The sequence below is a fragment of the Borostomias antarcticus genome (assembly GCF_949987555.1).
Source record: "Borostomias antarcticus genome assembly, chromosome: 1".
Taxonomy (NCBI): Eukaryota; Metazoa; Chordata; class Actinopteri; order Stomiiformes; family Stomiidae; genus Borostomias; species Borostomias antarcticus.
The window spans coordinates 41516230-41540141 of record NC_140234.1 but is presented as its reverse complement, the minus strand read 5'-3'; the positions used below and the strand labels follow the sequence as shown (position 1 = coordinate 41540141).

The 23912-nt window shown below is 45.1% G+C and overlaps 1 protein-coding gene across 1 annotated transcript; it reads right to left on the bottom strand.

Moving 5' to 3' along the window:
- Positions 1-2445: 2445 nt before the first annotated feature.
- LOC311310093 (cullin-3) lies at positions 2446-23658 on the bottom strand. Its single transcript, XM_084439497.1, has 14 exons — positions 23394-23658; positions 21578-21775; positions 18485-18598; positions 17574-17734; positions 17187-17301; positions 16729-16957; positions 16373-16518; positions 16098-16274; positions 15015-15185; positions 11741-11848; positions 11027-11383; positions 7012-7198; positions 6656-6801; positions 2446-3726 (listed from the first exon to the last, which is right to left on the bottom strand). The coding sequence occupies exons 1-14, from the start codon at positions 23454-23456 to the stop codon at positions 3595-3597; spliced, it is 2304 nt and encodes a 767-aa protein (XP_084295623.1). The 5' UTR covers positions 23457-23658; the 3' UTR covers positions 2446-3594.
- Between the last annotated feature and the right edge of the window lie 254 nt (positions 23659-23912).

The window sequence follows — 23912 nt, the reverse complement described above, 5'->3', positions numbered from 1 at the left end:
CTTTCCCAGCAGTCACGTGAGCTCACTGCATTTCGGACTCCGTGGGGCCTGTTCCACTTTACCGTGATGCCCTTTGGACTGCATGGTGCACCTGCCACCTTTCAGCAGCTCATGGATGGGGTAATAAGTGGATTGTCTGAGTTTGTCTCGGCCTATCTTGATGACATTGTTGTTTACAGCGCCACCTGGACAGATCACCTGGAACACCTGAGGAGGGTCTTTCAGTGTCCCAAGAAGGCTGGCCTTACCATCAACCCCTCCAAATGTGCATTTGCCAGAGTCGAGACTGAGTACCTGGGGTATGTTATTGGGAATGGGGTCATTCGGCCTCAAGTCCGGAAGGTTCAGGCCATTCAGCAGTGTCCCCTACCCCAAACCAGGAAGCAGCTGAGGTCATTTCTGGGCATGTCAGGTTGGTACCATCGGTTTGTACCCAACTACTCTGCCAGGGTTGCCCTCCTCACTGACATGATCAGTCAGAAAGGTTCCAACCCGCTGAAGTGGACTAGGGATGAGACAGTATGGATTTTTGCATTACGGTACGGTATCTAGTTACATAGTACGGTTTACGGTATTTCACCTCCCCAACACACATAAAAAAAAAACAAGTATTTCACTTTGAAGGAACTACAGTGCAACACATAATGGAAAATACACTTGTAATTAAGCTGTTTATTAATAGCAAGCTTATATTAAATTACAAAAGTAACTGTTGCAAGCAACTTGAAATGTGAAGTTTCAGCAGCGCATTATTGTGTAATACCGTAAACGTAATACCGTAAGCACAGGGAATGTCACGGTTCTAATACCGTGGACATTTTATACCGCGGTTCACGGTTTTACGGTATACCGTCTCATCCCTGAAGTGGACAGAGGAGGCTGTTTCAGCTTTTAAAAACATTGAGCAAGCTATAATTTAGTTATTATATGCATTTCTTTATTAGTCAAAATTGTATTTGTTGTTCATTTCTGTATATATATATCAGATGTGATGTGTGTATTGTTTGTTCGATTAATTTGAATTAAAGGAGTAGTAAAGGGAAAATGCATGTTTAGCCCTGGTTTAAGGTTACTTATGATCATATACAATGGTTCAGATCAAAATGTTGACAAAACTAGCACTTTTGAGAAAGTATGATAATTGCTCTACCACCGTTTTGGTCATACAATGGATGTGGGTGGGCACCGTGAAAAATCATTAAAAAAATATGTTAAACTCTCAATTTCAAAGACAAGAAACTCACCGAGGTGTTAGTTGGCGTTCTGACATATAATTCGCCATAAAGTAAGATTCTAGTTCATCTGGAAAGGCTTTTTTAAATATTTAGCATATAACTATTTAGTCGCAGCACAAACTTCTGCAAACTAGGTAGCCTAGCAACATAAACAATAACAATAGCTACCGTAAGTAGTTCCGCTTCCTGAATCCCCTCTGAGGATTGATTTACATCTACAACGGTCGCTTCAATAAGAGTCAATGGATTTCATAAAATGATCAATAAAACCCTACAGGATTCATACTTTGCGGCGAATTTGATGTCAGAACACCAACGGACACCAATTACCCCCTCGGTGAGCTTCTTGTCTTTGAAATAAGATTTTTCAAGGTGCCCACCCACATCCATTGTATGACCAAAACGGTGGTAGAGCAATTATCAGACTTTCTCAAAAGTGCTAGTTTTGTCAACGTTTTGATCTGAACCATTGTATATGATCATAAGTAACCTTAAAACAGGGCTAAACATGAATTTTCCCTTTAATACTCCTTTAAGATATAATTTGGGGTAAAATTACTTTCAGCAAATACCCTTCTTAAGTTTATGTACCTGGCCAGGACCTATATATACCTTGAGTTGTTAATTTGTTAGGTGGCTTCTCTTCTGTTCAGTTGTTTTGTTTGGCATTCTATGGTTTGGGCCCATTCTTTTGGATGATGTTTTGTTAACTATTTTTTGTTTGGGTGAATAAAACCCTTATCTTTACATTGGCTTCATGTCCTCATCTTTTTGGCTGCTTGGTCCATCACAATAAGGAGAACTAGTCGGTTCTGTAAGAGCTGGCATGCAGGTCTGTTAAATCTTACTTGGAGAACTGGCCCCAGGTACTTTGGAGGGTTTGACCAGAGTTCACAGCTGTCAGGTGTCATCAAGATGTTGCTTTAACATACTAATTGAAAGCAAGAATTCAACACCCTGCTATCCAGATGGGTTTCATTCTTTGCAAATTGGGTCGATCATCTAAATCTAAGTAGTGGTGAAAATGCCTTTCCAGTTCCTCTTGACAGTAGGGTTTTTAACGGGATCTATTCTGCTTTAAAGGTTTTAATGATGGTCAGAGCAGATACAGCAGATAGTCCACAGTGTCGTCAGTCAAACAGAGGAGGCAGAGCGACCCTTCTTTTAAATGTCCTTTTCTACATTTAATATGATTAAAACAAGGCCCAGTACAGTCCACCTTAGCAGTGAGTACAATAACAATTATTTTACAATTTATACACATTACATGGTGCTAAGTCGGATCCATTGCAAATGCAGTAAAGAAAAAGATCTATTTTTTTTAGATCTGCATTAGGAGGAACCTTCAACTCAAACAATTTTTTCTGGGCGGTTCATCCAATTTTATATTAGGCCAGAACAGAAAAAGACAAGAAAAGACTATACACCTTTTATAAAGCATAGGCTCTGTGATTTGTTGGCAAGATTAAGCATGCTATCAAGCAACTGCTCTCATTCTCCACACGCCACCGGTAACATCGTCCTCTCGTTTGATCAAAACTCTCACAGAGAAAAAGGCCAATAGTGTCCGTCGACCTGTACAACCAGCATGGTGTCACAAACCAGAAACGTAGCACACATATGACATTTAAAACGGGAGCGATTTCAAATATGTTCTTGGTCTCCATGTAGTCCCTCACGTTATGAATGTCTCTCTTATGGTTTTGTTTCTGCTCAGTCTCCTTCGTTAGGAGGTGACACACGTGCTCCTGTCCTAGCCAAGGCCACGTTAGGAGGTGACACCAGCGCTCCTGTCCTAGCCAAGGCCACGTTAGGAGGTGACATACCAGCGCTCCTGTCCTAGCCAAGGCCACGTTAGGAGGTGACACACCAGCGCTCCTGTCCTAGCCAAGGCCACGTTAGGAGATGACACACCAGCGCTCCTGTCCTAGCCAAGGCCACGTTAGGAGGTGACATACCAGCGCTCCTGTCCTAGCCAAGGCCACGTTAGGAGGTGATAGACCAGCGCTCCTGTCCTAACCAAGGCCACGTTAGGAGGTGACACACCAGCGATCCTGTCCTAACCAAGGCCACGTTAGGATATGACACCAGCGCTCCTGTCCTAGCCAAGGCCACGTTTGGATCATGAAACCGTAACAAAGCTAGATCCCATCCATTCCCTCTTTTGAGTAGAAGAAATCTAAAATATCTAGAAAACTTCCCCTTCTTTTAAAAGCAATCTCACGCGTCTTTTTATGGAAGAACAGAAAGCTTCCCAGTGTTTCCCAGTATCAATGAAAGAACGTCTGAGCTCTAAAGCAGCCCCAGAAAAGGCTGTGTGCGTCTCTCCAGGTCAGTGGTTTCACTGAAGTCACGTGTTTTATGCTACATAAGTGTACACTTTGCGGTCCTCTGGCGTTCGCGCCAAGTATTCCCGCTCGATCAGTCCTTCTATGCGCTTCTTGATGACGACGGGACTGGGTAGGAACCGCCCTCGCAGCTGCTGGGTCACCTGGGAAAACAGTCCAAACACACACACACAGTTAGCAATGACCGTCGGTTCTAAAGAGACACCTGCACTAGATCACATCTACACATACTGACCACTAGATCACATTTACAAGGTCTCATACTGACCTCTGATACGAGATCACATACATACTGACCTCTGGTACTAGACAAGGTTATAATAGTTTTGCTTTTTTCATTAGTTTTTATTTTTTGTGGTAAATGAAACGGACCATATAGGATAGGCTGTGTCCAATCTGCCTGCCGCTTACGTGTTTCGTTTTAAGATTAGCCTAGTTTAAGCCTTGATAGCCTAATTCATGGATGTGATATGCATATGCCACATATTTTACACGGTTTAGTTTAAGAACACCTTAAGCTATAGCCTACACAATTGCCACTGAAAAATGAGAGGGTACACCTACAGTATTGATTGAGATCGAGAGTATGCTGTAAGCAGACATTTACACGCTGCTGTGTTGTGACCATGACAAGTACAGTAGACATCAGCCTCATTGTCCCATACCCGATGAAATTGTACCAGAGCTCACCACCTGGGGGCACTCGCCACAATTCACTTTTCTCCATTGCCAAGTACATTTTGCTTTGTAAAAAAGAAAAGAAAGGTCTCACATTCTCTGCGCTACGATCGTAGTTGGTGCCGAGAATATTGTCGTCGTCATTCGTCAGCAACAATCCGATCGTAGCGCAGAGAATGTGAGGGAGAATAGCCAGTCTGCGCGCTGGCCTGTGCGCATGCGTGCTGGAGCAAGTGGGGGAGAGGCGTGTAAAGATCATATTACAGAGGCTACAGACCACGTATTTGAAAACCGAAACAATGGCTCGCGTTGAGGAATCTCAACTGTCGATTCATCAAATCTGATTGATGAAAACAACCGTTTAGCGGCCGAAAATGGATTTTGAGAAACTGCATTCTCAGTGCCCCGTGCGCCGCCATTACATGGATATACTGGCTCGCGCTGGATTTTAAATTTCTTCTACAGGCCTCCGAACAACACAAAAGTGATCTCGGTGAGTCAAACTTCTTATAATATGTCGTAAATAAGGTCCAGGTTGTCAAAAACGAGCATTTTCCTTTAAGCTTAGCTAATATGTTTGTACTCTTGACTTTCAGGTCATGAGTACCAGACCAATATATACATTCTTCAAGAAGAAAGTGAGAGTAAAAGCAGATGAAACTGCTGCGGAGCCCGAGGTAACGTTGGCTTGCTAGTTAGGATAACGTAACAATAGATGCCAAGTCAATAGCCAAACATTGCCTTTGAATTGCCTATGAATAATTATTATTCATACGCTTTTGTCAAAAAATAAAGTGGATTAACTAACAGTGAAATGTTTATTTGCAACAGGAGAGACGGCTTCTCCAGCCAGCAGCCTCAACCAGCAGCCAGCAGAGCCAGTGGCGGGAGAGGGACAGAGAGAGAGAGGGACTGACTCTGACTCTCAGGCAGGAGAGCTTCCTCTCCATCCAGCAGCCAGCAGTCTCTCAGAGAGGGACAGAGAGAGAGGGACTTGACTCTGACTCTCAGATGGCAGGAGGGCAGGTAGAGGCAGCAGGGCAGGTAGCTCCCTCACTCATCATTCTCTCTCTCACACACTCACTTTCTCTCTCTCTCTCACACACTCACACTCTGTTAGTGTCAGAGGCTCATTAGATGGTAGGAAGGAGGGAGAGAGGGTGGGAGATATATTAGACCAGTGAGATGTCCAGGCCCTCTGCCCTAGTGTGTGGCAGCTGTTAGTGTCAGAGGGGAAGCCTCGTTCAGACTGCACGGTTGCCATCTCTGAGGGATCTCTATTAGATGATGGTCAGCTGGCTCTTTTTAGCAACTGCAGTCATTTCAGCTTCCACTGGCACATTTTCTTCCAGATTTTTCTTTTTCAGAACTGACATTTTTAAGGGCTCATGTATGTTGCATTAAATAGCCTTTTGTACAGTAGATGGAAATGTGGTCTTTGGCACATTGAAATGTTTGTCAGGGTGTTACTTGTATTTTCATTTTAAAAAAAGATTGGGCACGACACTGGATGTTATTTAATATTGATTATTATGTATTAAGTAATTTGTAACAGGGGGAAAGGTGTTGCAATGGTCTAGTCCAGGTTCATTGCTGGCGAGTGGAGAGCTAGTGTAGCAGTCAAGCCATGGAAAAGTCTAGCTATAGGCTGGGTAATATGGACATATAAACTGACCAGTTACCAAAACAAAATACCATCAAACAGGTTATGCAAGCTTGCACCTCTGGTACAAGATCACATAAATACTGACCTCTGGTACTAGATCACACACATACTGACCTCTGGTACTAGATCACATACATACTGACCTCTGGTACTAGATCACATACATACTGACCTCTGGTACTAGATCACATACATACTGACCTCTGGTACAAGATCACACACATACTGACCTCTGGTACTAGATCACATACATACTGACCTCTGGTACTAGATCACATACATACTGACCTCTGGTACTAGATCACATACATACTGACCTCTGGTACTAGATCACACACATACTGACCTCTGGTACTAGATGATATACATACTGACCTCTGGTACAAGATCACATACATACTGACCACTGGTACTAGATCATATAATGACCTCTGGTACTAGATCATATAATGACCTCTGGTACTAGATCATATAATGACCTCTGGTACAAGATCACATACATACTGACCTCTGGTACAAGATCACATACATACTGACCTCTGGTACAAGATCATATACATACTGACCTCTGGTACTAGATCACATACATACTGACCTCTGGTACTAGATCACATACTGACCTCTGGTACTTGATCACATACATACTGATCTCTGGTACTAGATCACATACTCACCTCTGCTACTAGATCACATAATGACCTCTACCAGTAGATCACATACATACTGACCTCTGCTACTAGGACATTGTGCTGCATCTTCTTCCTGGACTTCATGATGCGGACGATGGCGGCTTCGATCTCGTGCTTTCTGTCGTCATCCACCTTCTGGCGCGTCTCCTTCCTCTCTGGGTCCGACTCCCCCTGCTTAGCAGCCACTAGGGGGGGCACATGGACACAACGGAGCATGCTCAGCTCAGTACACACTAGTGAACGCCAAGGCACACAGCTTCAGCCAGGCCTCAACTACAGTTAGGGTCATGTTACAAACTCAGGACTACACTGTAACGGTTAAACAAAGCAGGTGGAGTGGAGACTCTTAACAGTGTGACGTGCGCCACGCCCTGCCTGACTCCATCGACGGCTACCTGTCTGGATCTTGACGCGGTGCAGCTTGGAGGTGAACTGGTCGTTGACCGTGAACACGTGTCCGTTGTCGATCTCCTTGGACTTGGGCTCCTTGGTGAGGACGCGCTGCGTGGGCTTCCCGCACGCCAGGGACTGCAGCGCCCGCACCAGCTCCCGCTCAGGGATGTCCGTCTCCTGCTGCACCTCCTGTCGGCGCCACAACCAGGAAGGAAGGAAGGCAGGAGGAGAGAAAGTTGATCAGGACAGTAAATAAAAGATAAAACCCTGGTAAAAGTGATCATAAAGGGGGGCTGCTGTGTGGTTGTGTAGATCAGTGTTGTGTAGGTCAGAGCTGTGTAATGTGTGTGTACAAGGACCGCGGAACCGGTAGGGCCCAGACCCTACCTACTTTTGAGCATGAAAAGTACATAAAAGCATGAAATGTTCATAAAAAAGTACATCAACGGAAAAAAAAAAAACAGAAATCAATTTCTAGCCGCTGTGTAGGCTAAATAGCTGAAGCGATAAATGCAGTTATTGTTATGGGACTGTTGTGTTAGACCCCTCTATACAGTTACTTTGCAATGGTATGTCCCAGCAATATTGAGAAGTGGCGGTAGCCTATATGTTATGTCCATGCCCAGTTACAATATACATACGCACAGTAGATTATGCTTGTCTACTGCCTCATTATTTCACACAGTTAGCCTATCTAAAAATGTATTGGCTGTAGCCTACGTCATGACCTGTGAGTGACCGCCGTAAACCTTTCGCAGCATGTAATTCACTTCATCAAAGAGTAGCTGATGACAAAACGTTAGCTAACTTTATTAGTATGAACGATGATCAATAAAAAAAAAGATAGGAAAAATAAGATTTTTTCTCTAAACCAACTGAGGTTGGAAGTTGTAGGCCTATACTGTCACTCCAGCCGAGTCGGCTGTAACAGGCCACTGTGACAGCAGCAGGTGAGTTTAATCCAGCCAGCCAAAGATAATTAGCTATGCACAGTACTACCCCTCGCTTCTAGCTAATGCTAGCCTACTACACTATGGACATTACCAGGGACTTCATCGCGCAAAATGACTGACAGACACAGTTTTTCGGGAATATGTGAAGAGCAGTGGTGAGTTTTACATTTCTGACATTGTTTCTTTTAATCTAGCCTACGTATTCTGGTTATGGCCCAAGCGCAGAGAAAATGATAACTGACAGTGACCCTCATGTGGATGGGGAAGAGAGGGGCGGGGGGGGGGGGCACTGATTATTGTGAAATGTAGTCTACCGGTATTTGGCATTGTGTGTGTGCGCGCTGACGCATTTGTGTGGATGGGGAAGTGGGGGGGGGTGGGGGGGTCGGCCTTGAGGTTGAGGTTGGGGTCGGCCTTGAGGTAGGTCAGTGTTGTGTAGGTCAGAGCTGTGTAGTTGTGTAGGTCAGTGTTGTGTAGGTCAGTGCTGTGTGGTTGTGTAGGTCAGTCTTGTGTTGTGTAGGTCAGTGTTGTGTAGTTCAGTGCTGTGTAGGTCAGTGTTGTGTGGTTGTGTAGGTCAGTGTTGTGTTGTGTAGTTCAGTGCTGTGTAGTTCAGTGCTGTGTAGGTCAGAGCTGTGTAGGTCAGAGCTGTGTAGGTCAGTGTTGTGTGGTTGTGTAGGTCAGTGTTGTGTTGTGTAGGTCAGAGCTGTGTAGGTCAGAGCTGTGTAGGTCAGAGCTGTGTAGGTCAGTGTTGTGTGGTTGTGTAGGTCAATGTTGTGTGGTTGTGTAGGTTAATGTTGTGTGGTTGTGTAGGTTAGTGTTGTGTAGGTCAGAGCTGTGTAGTCAGTGTTGTGTGGTTGTGTAGGTCAATGTTGTGTAGGTCAGAGCTGTGTAGGTCAGTGTTGTGTAGGTCAGAGCTGTGTAGGTCAGTGTTGTGTGGTTGTGTAGGTCAATGTTGTGTGGTTGTGTAGGTCAGAGCTGTGTAGGTCAGTGTTGTGTATGTCAGAGCTGTGTAGGTCAGTGTTGTGTAGGTCAGAGCTGTGTAGGTCAGTGTTGTGTGGTTGTGTAGGTCAGTGTTGTGTGGTTGTGTAGGTCAGAGCTGTGTAGGTCAGTGTGGTGTTGGTCAGAGCTGTGAAGGTCAGAGCTGTGTACTGTAGGTCAGTGTCGTGTAGGTCAGTGTTGTGTAGGTCAGAGCTGTGTAGTCAGTGTTGTGTGGTTGTGTAGGTCAATGTTGTGTAGGTCAGAGCTGTGTAGGTCAGTGTTGTGTAGGTCAGAGCTGTGTAGGTCAGTGTTGTGTGGTTGTGTAGGTCAATGTTGTGTGGTTGTGTAGGTCAGAGCTGTGTAGGTCAGTGTTGTGTATGTCAGAGCTGTGTAGGTCAGTGTTGTGTAGGTCAGAGCTGTGTAGGTCAGTGTTGTGTGGTTGTGTAGGTCAGTGTTGTGTGGTTGTGTAGGTCAGAGCTGTGTAGGTCAGTGTCGTGTAGGTCAGTGTTGTGTAGGTCAGAGCTGTGTAGGTCAGTGTTGTGTAGGTCAGAGCTGTGTAGGTCAGTGTTGTGTAGGTCAGAGCTGTGTAAGTCAGTGTCGTGTAGGTCAGTGTTGTGTAGGTCAGAGCTGTGTAGGTCTGTGTTGTGTAGGTCAGTGTCGTGTAGGTCAGTGTTGTGTAGGTCAGTGTTGTGTAGGTCAGAGCTGTGTAGGTAAGTGTCGTGTAGGTCAGTGTCGTGTAGGTCAGTGTTGTGTAGGTCAGAGCTGTGTAGGTCAGAGCTGTGTAGGTCAGTGTTGTGTAGGTCAGAGCTGTGTAGGCAGTGGCGTGCAGACATTTTGGGGGGCAGGTGCTCAGTGAAAAGTGAGGGCATCTTGCGCGGCGAGATGTTTACCCGGGGGTGCTGACAGATAATTTAAGTATTTTGATTGTCGCATTGTTGGGCTCACAGAGTTTTTTGATTGTTTCGTGAGTTGTTTCCCGGAGGGGGGGGCTTTTGCCCTGTTCGATTCGTTCGATCCACCCCTGGCTACGGGCCTGTAGTATGTAGGGGTTGCTCATTTCTCCCCGTGAGAATTGTGAAGTGTGGCGTGTCAGCGTGAGAAGAGGCTGAACGCACGTCTTGGCAGCCCTAAGGTTACTACCAAATATTAAATATTCAGCTTAAGTATACCAACAACAAATTCTACCGACTACCATTAATTGATTATGATTCACTAGCTTGTTACGCAGGTGGGCAGTCGGATAATTTAGGCTCAGCTGTTTGGCGCTGTATCATACGACTTACATCAGACTTACTTCACAGAGACAAATAAATGCAAGTTATAGTTTGGCAACTGAGGCTTAGGGGGCAAACAATACACTCGTTTGGTTTATGTGTTACCTGGCTGGTTAGCTGTCATCACTCGGGCACTCTGGATGGGGAAAGGGCAGGGGAGGAGATGTGTGTGCTGTGTGCAGCGCTGCTGCAGCGCGCCTCCGTTTGTGTCAGCTTTTTGCGTTTACCGTTGACAAAGGAAGAGAGGGAGGGGCACGGGTGTGCCGCTCGCATGTTTGTGTTTGTGGGGGGGGGGGCTGGCAAAATTAAAACGCACCAAAACGCATTTTGGGGCACTATTACACGCTTTTAATCGAGAATTGATCGATGTCACCATAGGCCACATACAGTAGGCCTACACTGTAAAAAACAAAAAAAAACAAACAAGTAACTTTTAAAAGGGCACTTGCCTTGTCCAGAGGGCAAAGGGCAGGTGCTCTAGCACCACCTCGTGTCTATCTGTGCACGCCCCTGTGTGTAGGTCAGTGTTGTGTAGGCCAGTGTTGTGTAGGTCAGAGCTGTGTAGGTCAGTGTTGTGTAGGTCAGAGCTGTGTAGGTCAGTGTTGTGTAGGTCAGAGCTGTGTATGTCAGTGCTGTGTAGGTCAGTGCTGTGTAGGTCAGTGTTGTGTAGGTCAGTGTTGTGTAGGTCAGAGCTGTGTAGGTCAGTGTTGTGTAGGTCAGAGCTGTGTAGGTCAGTGCTGTGTAGGTCAGTGTTGTGTAGGTCAGTGCTGTGTAGGTGTTGTGTGGACTGTGTCAGCGGTCAGCAACCGTACCTCAAAGGTGCAACTCTCCCTGTTGTTGAACAGCATGAGGATGGTCATCTGGAAGGTGGACACCTGCAGGATGTGTTTCCTGGTGTTGGAGCCTGTCACCTGGGCCCCGCCCACTCCCACCTCCGAGCCGTCCTCCTTCTTGATTGGTCCGTAGAAGGTGGCGTAGAGGTCCGCGGAGCCCATGTGGTGCTGCAGTGTGAGCTGCCTGCCGCTGTGCTTGGCCAGGTAGAACCTCCGGAACACCTCGAAGGCGTGTCTGGGCGACGGGGGGATGTTGCATTTAGGCGTGGCCGATTGCGTCGGCCAGTAACCCGTCGTCAGGACTCTCACGGTCAGATCTACTCCGAATAACGTCACCTAGGGAGGGGAGGGAAGGACAACAACAAAACTTGTTTGTAAAAGGTTGAGCGTGGTTTGAAGGAGCCAACGAGCGTACTGAAGTACTACAACAATCCACTCTCCTAAGCACTTATTGTATTTTATTTTATTGTATTTTAGATTGCTATTCTTGCACTTTGCCTTCAGCACTAGATTATACTCTTAGTCACTTGTTTTAGAGAGAAGATGCACTTGGCAAGTAGTAGTACATTGGCTTTTCCTACATTAAATGCAATTATTGTTAGTCGTTTTGGATAAAAGCGTCTGCTAAATGACTGTAAAGTAATGTAATGTAATTTACTGGCTTGGACTGTGTGTCCGTTCTGAGTGCCTCACCCCTGTTGATTGTAGGTGTTGTCTGAACTCGTCCATGGTGGTGTTGGAGATGCTCATGTCCCGGAACATGCCCTCCAGTTTAGAGGTGAACTGGCAGCCACACTCCGTCTGGATGGGGGACCCCAGAGACACAGGAATCAGACAAGAAACCCTTCACTTGTTGACTCGTCACAATCACAACATTGGGTCTCATTCACGGACTAAGTCCTTACAAAGCACTTTCTTCTTAAACCACACTTGCGCAGTTTCTGGCGTTCACCAATGCGTTCACATGAGGGATTTGTTCGTAGCCAAGAACAGAATCTAGGAACACTGAAGAGCAGTCGTATGTAGGGATGCGCATCGAAAACCGGTTCTTGTTGAGTTCTTGTTCCCAGTGAATCGATTCCTTGGAATCGTTAGCCAAAATCCTTAACGATTCCACTATCGATTCCTGTCGTTGCTGCGCATACGCGATAACGTCGCACGCATGATGCCTTGTTTTGTTTTATTAAACAAATAAAATTATTATACTGCGGTAGAAGAGGCCAGCAACATGTCGTCTAGGCATAAACGTTCGAAAGTGTGGTTACATTTCACGCGACAAGATGACAACACGGCCACTTGCAATGCTTGCAAAAAACGTATATCATCAAAGGGGGAAAATACTACAAATATGCAAAAACATTTGGCCACACAGCATGCGATAACTTTGCAGGAATGTCACGTTTTTGATGCGCTCCGGAGTGACGACAGCAGCGCAGCTAACGTGTAGTCGAAGGTAAACTCCTCCAGAGTCCCTGTCTATTGTGTTAGTGCCATTTGTTTAATTGTGTAAACCATCTTTCACTATATCAATAATCTCCATTTCCATCCATGAAATTTAGATGATGCCGTTCAGAGTCAGGCTGGTGGCAGTCGGTCTGGGTCAGAGGCTACTTCTTGTAGAAGTAGTAGAATTGTTAATTCTCCATACAGTTTGATGGTTGCAGACCTACTCAGTTACATTTGGACTTCACTTGATTGTATTTGTTGCCAGTTGCTAGTTTTATTTTTGTCAGCTCAGCTCATATACCCTTTTTAAATGGAAGGAGCATTGTAATTTCTACTAGTAACATGTTAGACTGTTATTGGATTTAAAATTCAACAGAATGATTCATGTTTTATTTATCTTTTTCTATAGAAAAAATACAGATTTGTTTATGTCAGTTTTATTTTTAGTTCAAGGTGAATACACCTAAAAAAACAGCACTGTAGCCTAATTGTCATGTTCAAAGTATATATAAAAGAAAATTAATGTTAATAAACCTGTTTGTACTCTTTTGCCCAATGAGAATCGATAAGGAATCGGATCGATAAGCAGAATCGAAATGGAATTTGAATCGCTAAAATCTTATCAATATCCATCCCTAGTCGTATGTAGGCTACAGGAGTGCGGACATATTCGTGCTAAAGACATGTTCATGCAAAATCATTGGTGATTGTGTTTACTCCAATTCTACAGTTGTATAATATTATAGGATTGGAATACAATAATATTTATATCATTTGTAAAATCTTTTAATAGGGTTGCCCCCTGAAAGTCGACGAGTCGAATCATCAGTCGGAGACCCTTAAGTCGACTGAGATTCTTTTGTAGGAAAAAAAATATTTTTCCTACAAATTGAGCTCTAACGTCCATGAAAATGCTTTAGTGACAGCCAAAACATTTCCTTGTGGACTGCTGAGAGTAGATTAGACTGTCGTCAAATCGCCCAAGAGCAGGCTATGGGCAACACGGCATGAAACACATTCCAACTAGATGGACCATGTGGGTCAGATGCTGCATGTCGTTTATTGTGCTTATTGAGCGCTGTCCTGACACCTGTAGTCTCCTCTAGGCATATGAAAGAAAAAAAGAAGAAATAAAAGGAGGAACTAATCATCGAATCTCTGGTTTGAACAGGCAAATCTGATTCGACACAAAATTCAGAGTCGAATACAGCCCTGTCTTTTAACAATTGTTTTAATAAATGTTTTAATTATTTTTCAAAGTGAGAGTGCTGTCTTTGTGAGAATAGCCCCGATGTGTGGGTCCAGCTCAACTGGTGTGTGCCCTTCTAGGCTAGACGAGTAGGCTTATCCACGCTGGATTCCATCTCAGGTCCTTTGACTTGCCAACGCCCCCGGCACAACACAACCTTAACTATTACGCTACCGAAAAGTTACAACATTTCTTCCTGGGAAGAAATTAAAGAACAGAGCTTAGGAAGATATTGGTGAAAGAGGCCCATAATTCTCAAACCATAGTGATATGTGCACCATTTCCTATCAGGCATAATTTTGGTACAGACTCTGGTTGACTAACTAACTAGATCAGGGGTGCAAACTCATGAAGAAGGTGACCAAGACGCCCCTGGGAAGATTTTGTTTTAAATATCAGCTTTAGGTTGTAGATTTACAGTGGATTTTAGCATGAGGATATAGGGATGTGTCATGGTCTGTAAGAAGCACTGGTTTAGTAGTAACTAAATATTTTAGTAGTAACTAAATATCATAAAGATTTTAGCTGACTAAATCTAAAATCTAACGGGTTTATTAGAGTGTAATTCTTTATTGAAGCATTTCTCTAGTTTCCTACCACACACCTGGGAGAGCAGGCCATGCTTCCCCATCTCACACAGAGAAGCATTTCTGTTATTAGATTCACAAGGAGGATGGGCCCTCAATGCCATTACTAGACATTACTAGACTAGACATTCTGACTGATGTCAGGCTCACACCACTGTGGACTAGGCTATTTGCTAGAAACAGCCCAAAATGATTTTTTAAGCCATTTTTTTATTGATTTTGGCAGGCTTCTATCCCTATAGGTTATCGTGGTAAAAAATAGATGGATATAGAGCACCTATTTGAAAATGAAAGTGAGTTTGCATTGTTATAGCCCAAGCTAAACTGTTCTAGTCTACCTTGTAAAACCTCCTCCTCTGTCTTTTTACCATCTAGTTGTTACCCAGGCCATGTCTAACTAAACAGGCCACTAGCTAGTGTCATTACTCAGGCCATGTCTAACTAAACAGGCCAGTGTTGTTAAGGCTTTCTTTTGACGACTCAGAAGACGTCTTCTTATTTCATTCCGCGTGACTGTCCTCACAGACCCAGACCCCCCCGGTTCTACACCAATTACACAAATGACCTATTTTGGATTCAAAATGGCGTATTTCGCCGAAAGGTGACAAGTTTGCACCGCTGTTGATTTTTAAGTGTCCAGCAACGCTGACTATGACCCTGACCTGACCCTAGCCCCGCCTCTTACCTTGAGTTTGGAGATCATGTTCTTCTCGGAGTCGTCGGAGACGCTCTTGTTGGTGAGCAGCCTCCGGGCCAGGTGCTGTTTGTAGTACCTCTCGAACACGTCCTTCTCCTGCATGAACCGGAACAGGACCATAGCCTTGTCCAGGATGGACTCCACCTCCTGCTCTGTCAGCTGCACGCACGCACACACGCAAGCACACACAGGACCGTTACACACACCTACAACAACTTCATCAGCCAATCGCGGCATGAACAAAAAATAAGATAGAAAGTTGAGGGCAATTCCTCTACCTAGCTAACCATTTTGGGCGATTCGTTTTGAGAACTGGCCAACCGATATATCGCAGTTGCACAGCTACATCAAAGACTATTCAAAGACAGTTGAGCCCAGGGATGAAAATTAACTTTTTGGCTCACCTGCCAAGGGGACTGGTAGATGAAAAAAGTTTTTTTTTTTTTTATCAGCCAAAATAATAAATTGCCTTTTTTGTCACATTATACATCTGTTTAAGTACTTTTCATTCAGATAATAGTATTGTGTTGAATACATGCTTAAGGAAGAGGCCAAAGTAAAATTTCAAATAAATTAGTTTAATTTGACTTCGCCTTCCTCACAGGTCGACTGTAGTAGCGCGCGTCCTCTGAGGTAAATGGGAACGATTTTCTGTGCACGAGTAGCCTCGCATCACCAGTCTCTCCTAGTGCGCGAGGCTCCGCAACAGTCATGTGACTGAAAACTTTATTTGGTGCAGCAGGGGAGCTATTTAAGTGCAACACACAACAAACAGAATGCCGCGGGGCTATGGCATGGATGTGGAGACATCGCACGCATAATTTATTACATCACTCTATTGGTACAAACATTTACCCGCCAGCATGGCGGATAGCCTACGAAATTTAGTCGCCAAATGGAAATTTTACCTGCCAGTGGCGGGTGTTAATTTTCAGCCCTGGTTGAGCCACATGTCCAATTTAGTCAGTTGGCCTCAGAATCCTGAACTTGGACATTCCTGAACATTCCAAAGAATCCTGAACATTCCAAAGAATCCAGAACATTCCAAAGATGTGGAGAGAGAGGACTTACTCCTTTCACGCCTTTCTTTAGCTTGTCATCGATGAACAGAGAGAGGTACTCGGGGGAACGGGAGTTGAGGTTGAGGAAGTATTCAAAGTCCCCAGCGATGGTCTGTTTGAACAGGCGGTCGTTGTTGAAGGACTCCTGTAGGAAGCGGTCGAAGCGAGACTTCAAATCCAGCAGGCCCTGAAAGGAACGAGAGAGAGAGAGAAGAGAGGAGTAATTACATAGTATAACAGAAACAGAAGGCAGTATCCGTGTTAGTGAAGCATGGTCTCAGTTACCTGGATGTAGTCCACGGGGTTCTTGCCTTCCCCCTCCTCCGACACCAGCGCCTTGCCCTGCTCCCTGAGGTAGGAGCTCATACACTCACACATGGTCTTCAGGCCCATGGGCACCCTGCTGAACAGCTTATACATGCACGCTAGGTCTGCCCACACACACGCACACACACACACACAATACAAATAGTTTACAACCTAAGTCATCCTACTGTTTACATAGGCTGCTTTGCCTAAATTGGGATAACATACAATTACAAAACCATTGTCTTTTCAAGGGTACAAAGTTCTGTCTTTATAATATGACGGAAGCGCCGTCAACAAGCCCACGTGGTCTGAGCGGTGAAGAGGTCACTGACCCTCCGTCTTGCCGTTCTTGAGCATGTGGACCAGGCCGGAGTTCTCCATCTCCACGATGGTCTTCATGTGTTTGGAGATGAGCTCTCGCTCCACCACCTTGACGATGGGCTCCTCGGTGGACTTGTCCAGGCAGTGCATCACCCGCTCGATCTCCTCGTTGATGCGCGCCTCCACCTTCTTGATGTAGACGCTGGCACTGTTCTCCGCCAGGAACTTCTGACTCTCCATCTGGGAAAGCAACAAACAAAAACATTTCTCCAACCCGATGATTGACGAGACTGGTCTCCAGAGAGCATTTATGTCACGACACCACCCCTATAGTAGCACTATAAAGGCATCATATCGTGACAGAAGCCGCCTTCACAACAAGGGCTCAGAGACGTCCCTGGACATGTCACATGACCAGGGACTCGTGGTTCTATTTGTGAATATCTACTCTAGATAGTCTCTCACAGACCTGGAAGAACTCTGCAGACATGTCCAAGAAGGGGGCCTCGAAGTCCTCTTCGTAGACCGACCTCCCTTCCAGGCCGAGGATCATCAACATCTGGCAGGCGTTTCTGATCGCGCCCCTGGGGAAATCACAGAGACGCGCATGCGCACGCACGCACGCGCACACACAGGGTCACAAACCTCTGCTGCTGGGGGCTAGCCCTGGGATCAACTCTGACAACAGCCCAGATGTGTATTTTAATAAAAAAGACCTGAGTTGCATCGTTACTCGTGTCACTCACCATCGAGGAGTTAGAGAACGATACCATGTGAAGGCTGCAAGTCATTTAAATGCTAGAAACCCCCCCCCCAAACGAGCAGAGAGAGGAGACCGTCAGTCCGACGCTCTCACCTGTCCACCACCTCTCCCTTCCTCTCGCGGGCGATCATGTCCAGCAGCGTCTGGCGGAGGTGGTCCCGGATGCAGCCGTAGCGGACCACCTGGTCCCTGAAGATGATCAGGCCCAGGTTGTACACGTTCTCAACGTTGTTCTGCTGCACGTACACGCGGTCCTGGAGAAACGTGGGGCAGTTGGGTACAACGCTATTTTGTCTGCAAGACAGCCGTGCATTCTAACCCCATGGATGGTAAACCTAGCAGCTTCACAGTTACATGACTGAATCTACTCTGAAGATGGTTTTACTACTGTAGCTAGTTACATGACTGAATACTCTGAAGATGGTTTTACTAGCTAGTTACATGATTGAATACTCTGAAGATGGTTTTACTAGCTAGTTATATGACTGAATAGTCTGAAGATGGTTTTACTAGCTAGTTACATGATTGAATACTCTGAAGATGGTTTTACTAGCTAGTTACATGATTGAATACTCTGAAGATGGTTTTACTTGCTAGTTACATGATTGAATACTCTGAAGATGGTTTTACTAGCTAGTTATATGACTGAATACTCTGAAGATGGTTTTACTAGCTAGTTATATGACTGAATACTCTGAAGATGGTTTTACTAGCTAGTTACATGATTGAATACTCTGAAGATGGTTTTACTAGCTAGTTACATGATTGAATACTCTGAAGATGGTTTTACTAGCTAGTTACATGATTGAATACTCTGAAGATGGTTTTACTAGCTAGTTACATGATTGAATACTCTGAAGATGGTTTTACTAGCTAGTTATATGACTGAATACTCTGAAGATGGTTTTACTAGCTAGTTATATGACTGAATACTCTTAAGATGGTTTTACTAGCTAGTTATATGACTGAATACTCTGAAGATGGTTTTCCTAGCTAGTACTCACCATGTACATGAGGATGTCTCTGATCATTACCATGGCAGTCTGGTGGTCGTTCCAGGCCTGGTTAAGTGTTTGAAGGAAGTTATTGTTTAAGGAGTTGAGGACATCTTCACGCACCTGTGGAGAGGCAGCAGAAAATACATTTGTTTCATAGTTCATACACCCCTGTGTTTAGTTCTGAGTGACTCAGCAGTTCATACCCACACGTTTAGTTCTGATTCAGTTCATACCCACACGTTTAGTTCTGATTCAGTTCATACCCACACGTTTAGTTCTGATTCAGTTCATACCCACACGTTTAGTTCTGATTCAGTTCATACCCACACGTTTAGTTCTGATTCAGTTCATACCCACACGTTTAGTTCTGATTCAGTTCATACCCACACGTTTAGTTCTGATTCAGTTCATACCCACATATCAAGTTCTGATTCAGTTCATACCCACACGTTTAGTTCTGATTCAGTTCATACCCACATATCAAGTTCTGATTCAGTTCATACCCACACGTTTAGTTCTGATTCAGTTCATACCCACACGTTTAGTTCTGATTCAGTTCATACCCACACGTTTAGTTCTGATTCAGTTCATACCCACACGTTTAGTTCTGATTCAGTTCATACCCACACATTTAGTTCTGGTTCTGATTCAGTTCATACCCACATGTTTAGTTCTGATTCAGTTCATGTTTAGTTCTGATTCAGTTCATACGTGTGTGTTTAGTTCTGATTCAGCCGTGTGTGTTTGTCTATCCATACTGTCTCATGACTAAAGTGCAGCACTGTCCCCCCAGCTCTCTGGCAATGACACTTCCACTAAGTGGCTCCTCCTTCTGTCACCCACAACCAAGTCTCTACTCAGGTCTAACACACGACCCGCGCAACTTCAGAGCCTTCCCTCCCTGTTACACGGAATATGAGACTTCAGAGCCTTCCCTCCCTGTTACACGGAATATGAGACTTCAGAGCCTTCCCTCCCTGTTACACGGAATATGAGACTTCAGAGCCTTCCCTCCCTGTTACACGGAATATGAGACTTCAGAGCCTTCCCTCCCTGTTACACGGAATATGAGACATTGGTCGAAGGGCAACCCTGCTTTGATAGGCAGGCGGTGTTTATGAACATGTGGGACCAGAGACAGGATGTTGGGTGAAGAGTGTGTGTTCTACAACGCCTGCAGAGATGTCCCGCATGATGGATGGACATCTCCACAGAGGTTTCTCCACAGAAGACAAACCTCATGATTTCAGATCATTTCACTGTTTCAAGGTTATGGGAAGCTGGAATACGCTGTCCTGTGTAAAAGCTAATCAGATGCTGGTTGCATACTGCAGTAGAGGGATCTGACTGGTACACAAACTATGGATCACAGACTTCTCAACTCATGAAGCGCGCACAAAATCCTCCTAGCCCAAAGGTTCGAGACAGGAGACACAGTTAAGGAGACACAGTTATTTATTTATATATATATATATATATATATATATATATATATATATATATATATATATATATATATATATAAATAAAATAATAATAATAAATGCAGATGGATGTGGGAACTTCAGTGGTTGACAAACACAAGGCCACTTAATCACACAAATCCCAATCTCTGAAACAGGAGGCCTTTTCAACCAGCGCTGCGTGTCAGAGAGAAGCCTGTGCCTGAGCCAGACCCTTCATTTCTATGCTCGCTCATGTCCGTTGGTTTGCAGACCCCTGAACTCCAGGCCCTGGGTGAATGGGAGGAACTCATGTTTTCAGACGCTGGCTTTGTTTTGCAAGTCCGCCACAGATCCCCTGAGCGTTGTGCAGTAATGGGTTTAATATGAGCCCCCTACTCCAGCCCACTGTCTACACACCCAGCAGGCCAGCCGCTCCCTGAACAGCCCGTCTGTCATTTCATATCGCTAGTGAGAGTGGCCCGGGTTTGAGATGCAAAGCTCTCAAATGTCCCTTATGCTCTCAATAACAGGCATCTTGTGTAAAACAGTGGGTCTTAAACTAGGAAACCACAAAAAGACAAGTGCCCAAGATTTCGCTGCAATTATCATTAAAGGGATATTTCCACAACACAAATGCAAAGGGGTTCTCAGAGCTTATGCTGTGTTCCATTTGGCCTGGGAAGTGGTTATATACGAGATGCTACACAGACTTTTCACCACAACGCACAACTTCACCTGTTTTCCCCACTTGTGAACTCGGACCACTCAACCATACCCCCGAGACCACTCAACCATACCCCCGGACCACTCAACCATACCCCCAGGACCACTCAACCATACCCCCGGACCACTCAACCATACCCCCGGACCACTCAACCATACCCCCGGGTGACTCAACCATACCCCCGGGTCACTCAACCATAACCCCGGGTCACTCAACCATACCCCCGAGTGACTCAACCATACCCCCGGGACCACTCAACCATACCCCCCGGACCACTCAACCATACCCCCGGGACCACTCAACCATACCCCCGGGTGACTCAACCATACACCCGGACCACTCAACCATACCCCCGGACCACTCAACCATACCCCCGGGTCACTCAACCATACCCCCGGGACCACTCAACCATACCCCCGGACCACTCAACCATACCCCCGGGTCACTCAACCATACCCCCGGGACCACTCAACCATACCCCCGGGACCACTCAACCATACCCCCGGACCACTCAACCATACCCCCGGACCACTCAATCATACCCCCGGACACTCAACCATACCCCAGGGTCACTCTGGAAGTCGTGAACAAGATGGCAGCTGAAACATTAAAACTGTTTTATTAGCATTTCTGTCTCATTTGTGTCTCATTAAAATCAGACATACACACAGTATTGCCCAACTGTTATGAGGACATGTTCGCTACCTCTTTTGTACGCAAAATATCACGTAGTGTGTTGATGTTGATGCGTCTACTGGTTTCGCAAACAAAGCTAGCGAACGTCCATCTTTGTTCCAAGCTGTAGTTGTTGGTGTCTACTGTAACGCGGTGACCTCAGGGGTGACGTTGTTCGCCGTCTCTCCCACCCCACCACTTCCCAGACTAAAGAGACACAGCATAACAGGGCACAGGGCTGCGCTAGGCTCTTACTTTGTTGATGAGGTGCTCTGTGACAACCTCGCGCAGGCCGGTGTAGAGCTTCTCTCCGTGCTTGTGCAGCACCATGGTGTAGGCGTTCCTGTACAGCTCCTCGAAGCTCAGTCCGCTGTTGTTCTTCCTCTGGATCTCCTGGATGGCGTTCTTCAGGAGCTCCCAGATGTTGTTGACGTACTTCTCATCCATCGTCATCTGTGACAGAAAGCAACCACAGATGGAGGTAGGGAGGGAAAATAGATAGATAGATAGATAGATAGATAGATAGATAGATAGATAGATAGATAGATAGATAGATAGATAGATAGATAGATAGATAGATCCAACAACAGAGTGAAGGGCAGAAGAGTCCGTGTCTGAGGCTAAAACTTTCCTGGAGTCATGTAAAAGCTTAACCTTCACACTATACACACTCCTATTGTCCTTTAAAGTTATTTTTTTTTACTTATTTACCAGTTTAAGCTACCTGTTCCCTGAGTTCAGCTACAAGTGCTAGATAGCCTACTTAATAAAAAAGAGGGAAAACACAGAAACAGGAACAAAAGAGGAACACATTTGAAACAGGCCCTGTGTGTGTGATTGAGCAATAGAAGAGTCGGATGTAAGTAGGACAACATTAAGTTGATATGATCCACTTTCTCTCCAGCAGGTAAGCTTTTTTTTAAGGGGGGGGGGGGGGGCACAATGATGCTTATTGGCCTGCAGGCTTGACCCGAGTTAGTGAACACTACACGATATCCCTCAGCCTCAATAGCCATTTCAATGCAACCAAGTCCAAGAACAACACTCCATAGCTCTGTCACTGGCCACCCACTGTCTCTCACACGTCCTCCTAATGAGCAGACCATGCACAGCTAACTGGGGCACACACAGACCAGGTTACTTTGATATAATGTGATCAAAAGATCTCTAATCTAAACCAGCAATGCTGGATTTTGAATCATGTGACGTGGGACATTAGCTAAAATGAGAATATTGTATCTCTCAAGAGATTCCTCTCATAATAATGGAATTCGCTATAGCGACCTGGCAATGACATTCGTAGGAAAAGCTTCCAGTGCTGCCCTCGCAAGTTACAACTAACTCTTTAGCTAATCTCCTAGCGTTACTAGCAAGGCGTGTTCGTTGGAAAGATAGCTGGCTAACTTCTTGAACCGACACTACTAGCTAACAACATAACCCACATTTATTATGAATGTTAGCTAGCGAGCAACAAGAACCACGGTTTTCAAAGCCACGTACACGCAGAAACTAGCTACAGAGAGATAAACCGTGACCAACTAGAAAGCCATAAACGTTAGCTAGTTATTTCCTAGTTAGCCTAGCTAGGGTGACCTGGCTAACGTTAGTGAAGTTAGCCTAAACACCGTGTCTACCTTACTAGTCTAGGGCCACAAACAACACGGCTAACTAACTAGTGCTAGCTAATTTTTTCAATCAGGGTAACTTCAGTCAGGCCTGGAAGGTCTTCCAGAACAGACACCGTTGACGTTAGTGTCAAGTAAAGTCAGCTAGCTGTGCTACTTAGCTAGCTAGCTGTTTGCTACAGCTAGCAAGAGTAACTTAATGTTAGCCTAACGTATCAAGACATGAAATGTGGCAAACCACAGCTAACTTTAATTTAGCTAAACAAGTTTTATCAAAACCTAAAATATGACTAACTATTTAGCTAAGCAAAGCGGGTGCTGCTGCTATGATAGCTAACGTTATCTTCTTGTTTATAAAAAGACAGGCCTGCTAGCTTTTCTCAGACCTTGGGGGTCGAGTACACGCCTAGCGGCTTAAAGGGGTTCTCTCGGCGGTGTACACTTACGGGAAAGGCCCGTATCCTCATCTTGGTGTCCTTCTTAGTGCCGCCTTTGCTGAGATTGGACATGGTGACTTGTCAGGGTCCTTCTTTATTTACATGAAAGTATTCTCTGTGGAGGGACAGGGATGTTAATCTAATTGTGGAGCAGCTGAAGAGCTTCCACTCGACCTTCCTCGTAGGTCCGGGTCCACCTGTAGTTGATCGTTGACAACCCAAAATGTCAGATTCGCTGAAGCTAGCTAGCTAGCCCGCTACACCAGAGCAATGGCCGACTAGACTAGCCGACTACCTGCAGGCTTTCGCGCAGAGATCACGTAGGCTACTATGGAGACAGATACATTTCATTATTCGCAAATAAACATCACGAGTTTCACACAAATAAAACAAGCAAATATATTTTTGTGATTCACAAATAAGTGAAGCAATAAGATTTACAAATATTTTTCTATTTCACAAATGCATTATTGGTTCACAAATTGTAAGTGGACCAATGATGGACTTTTCCAAATCACTGACCAAGCT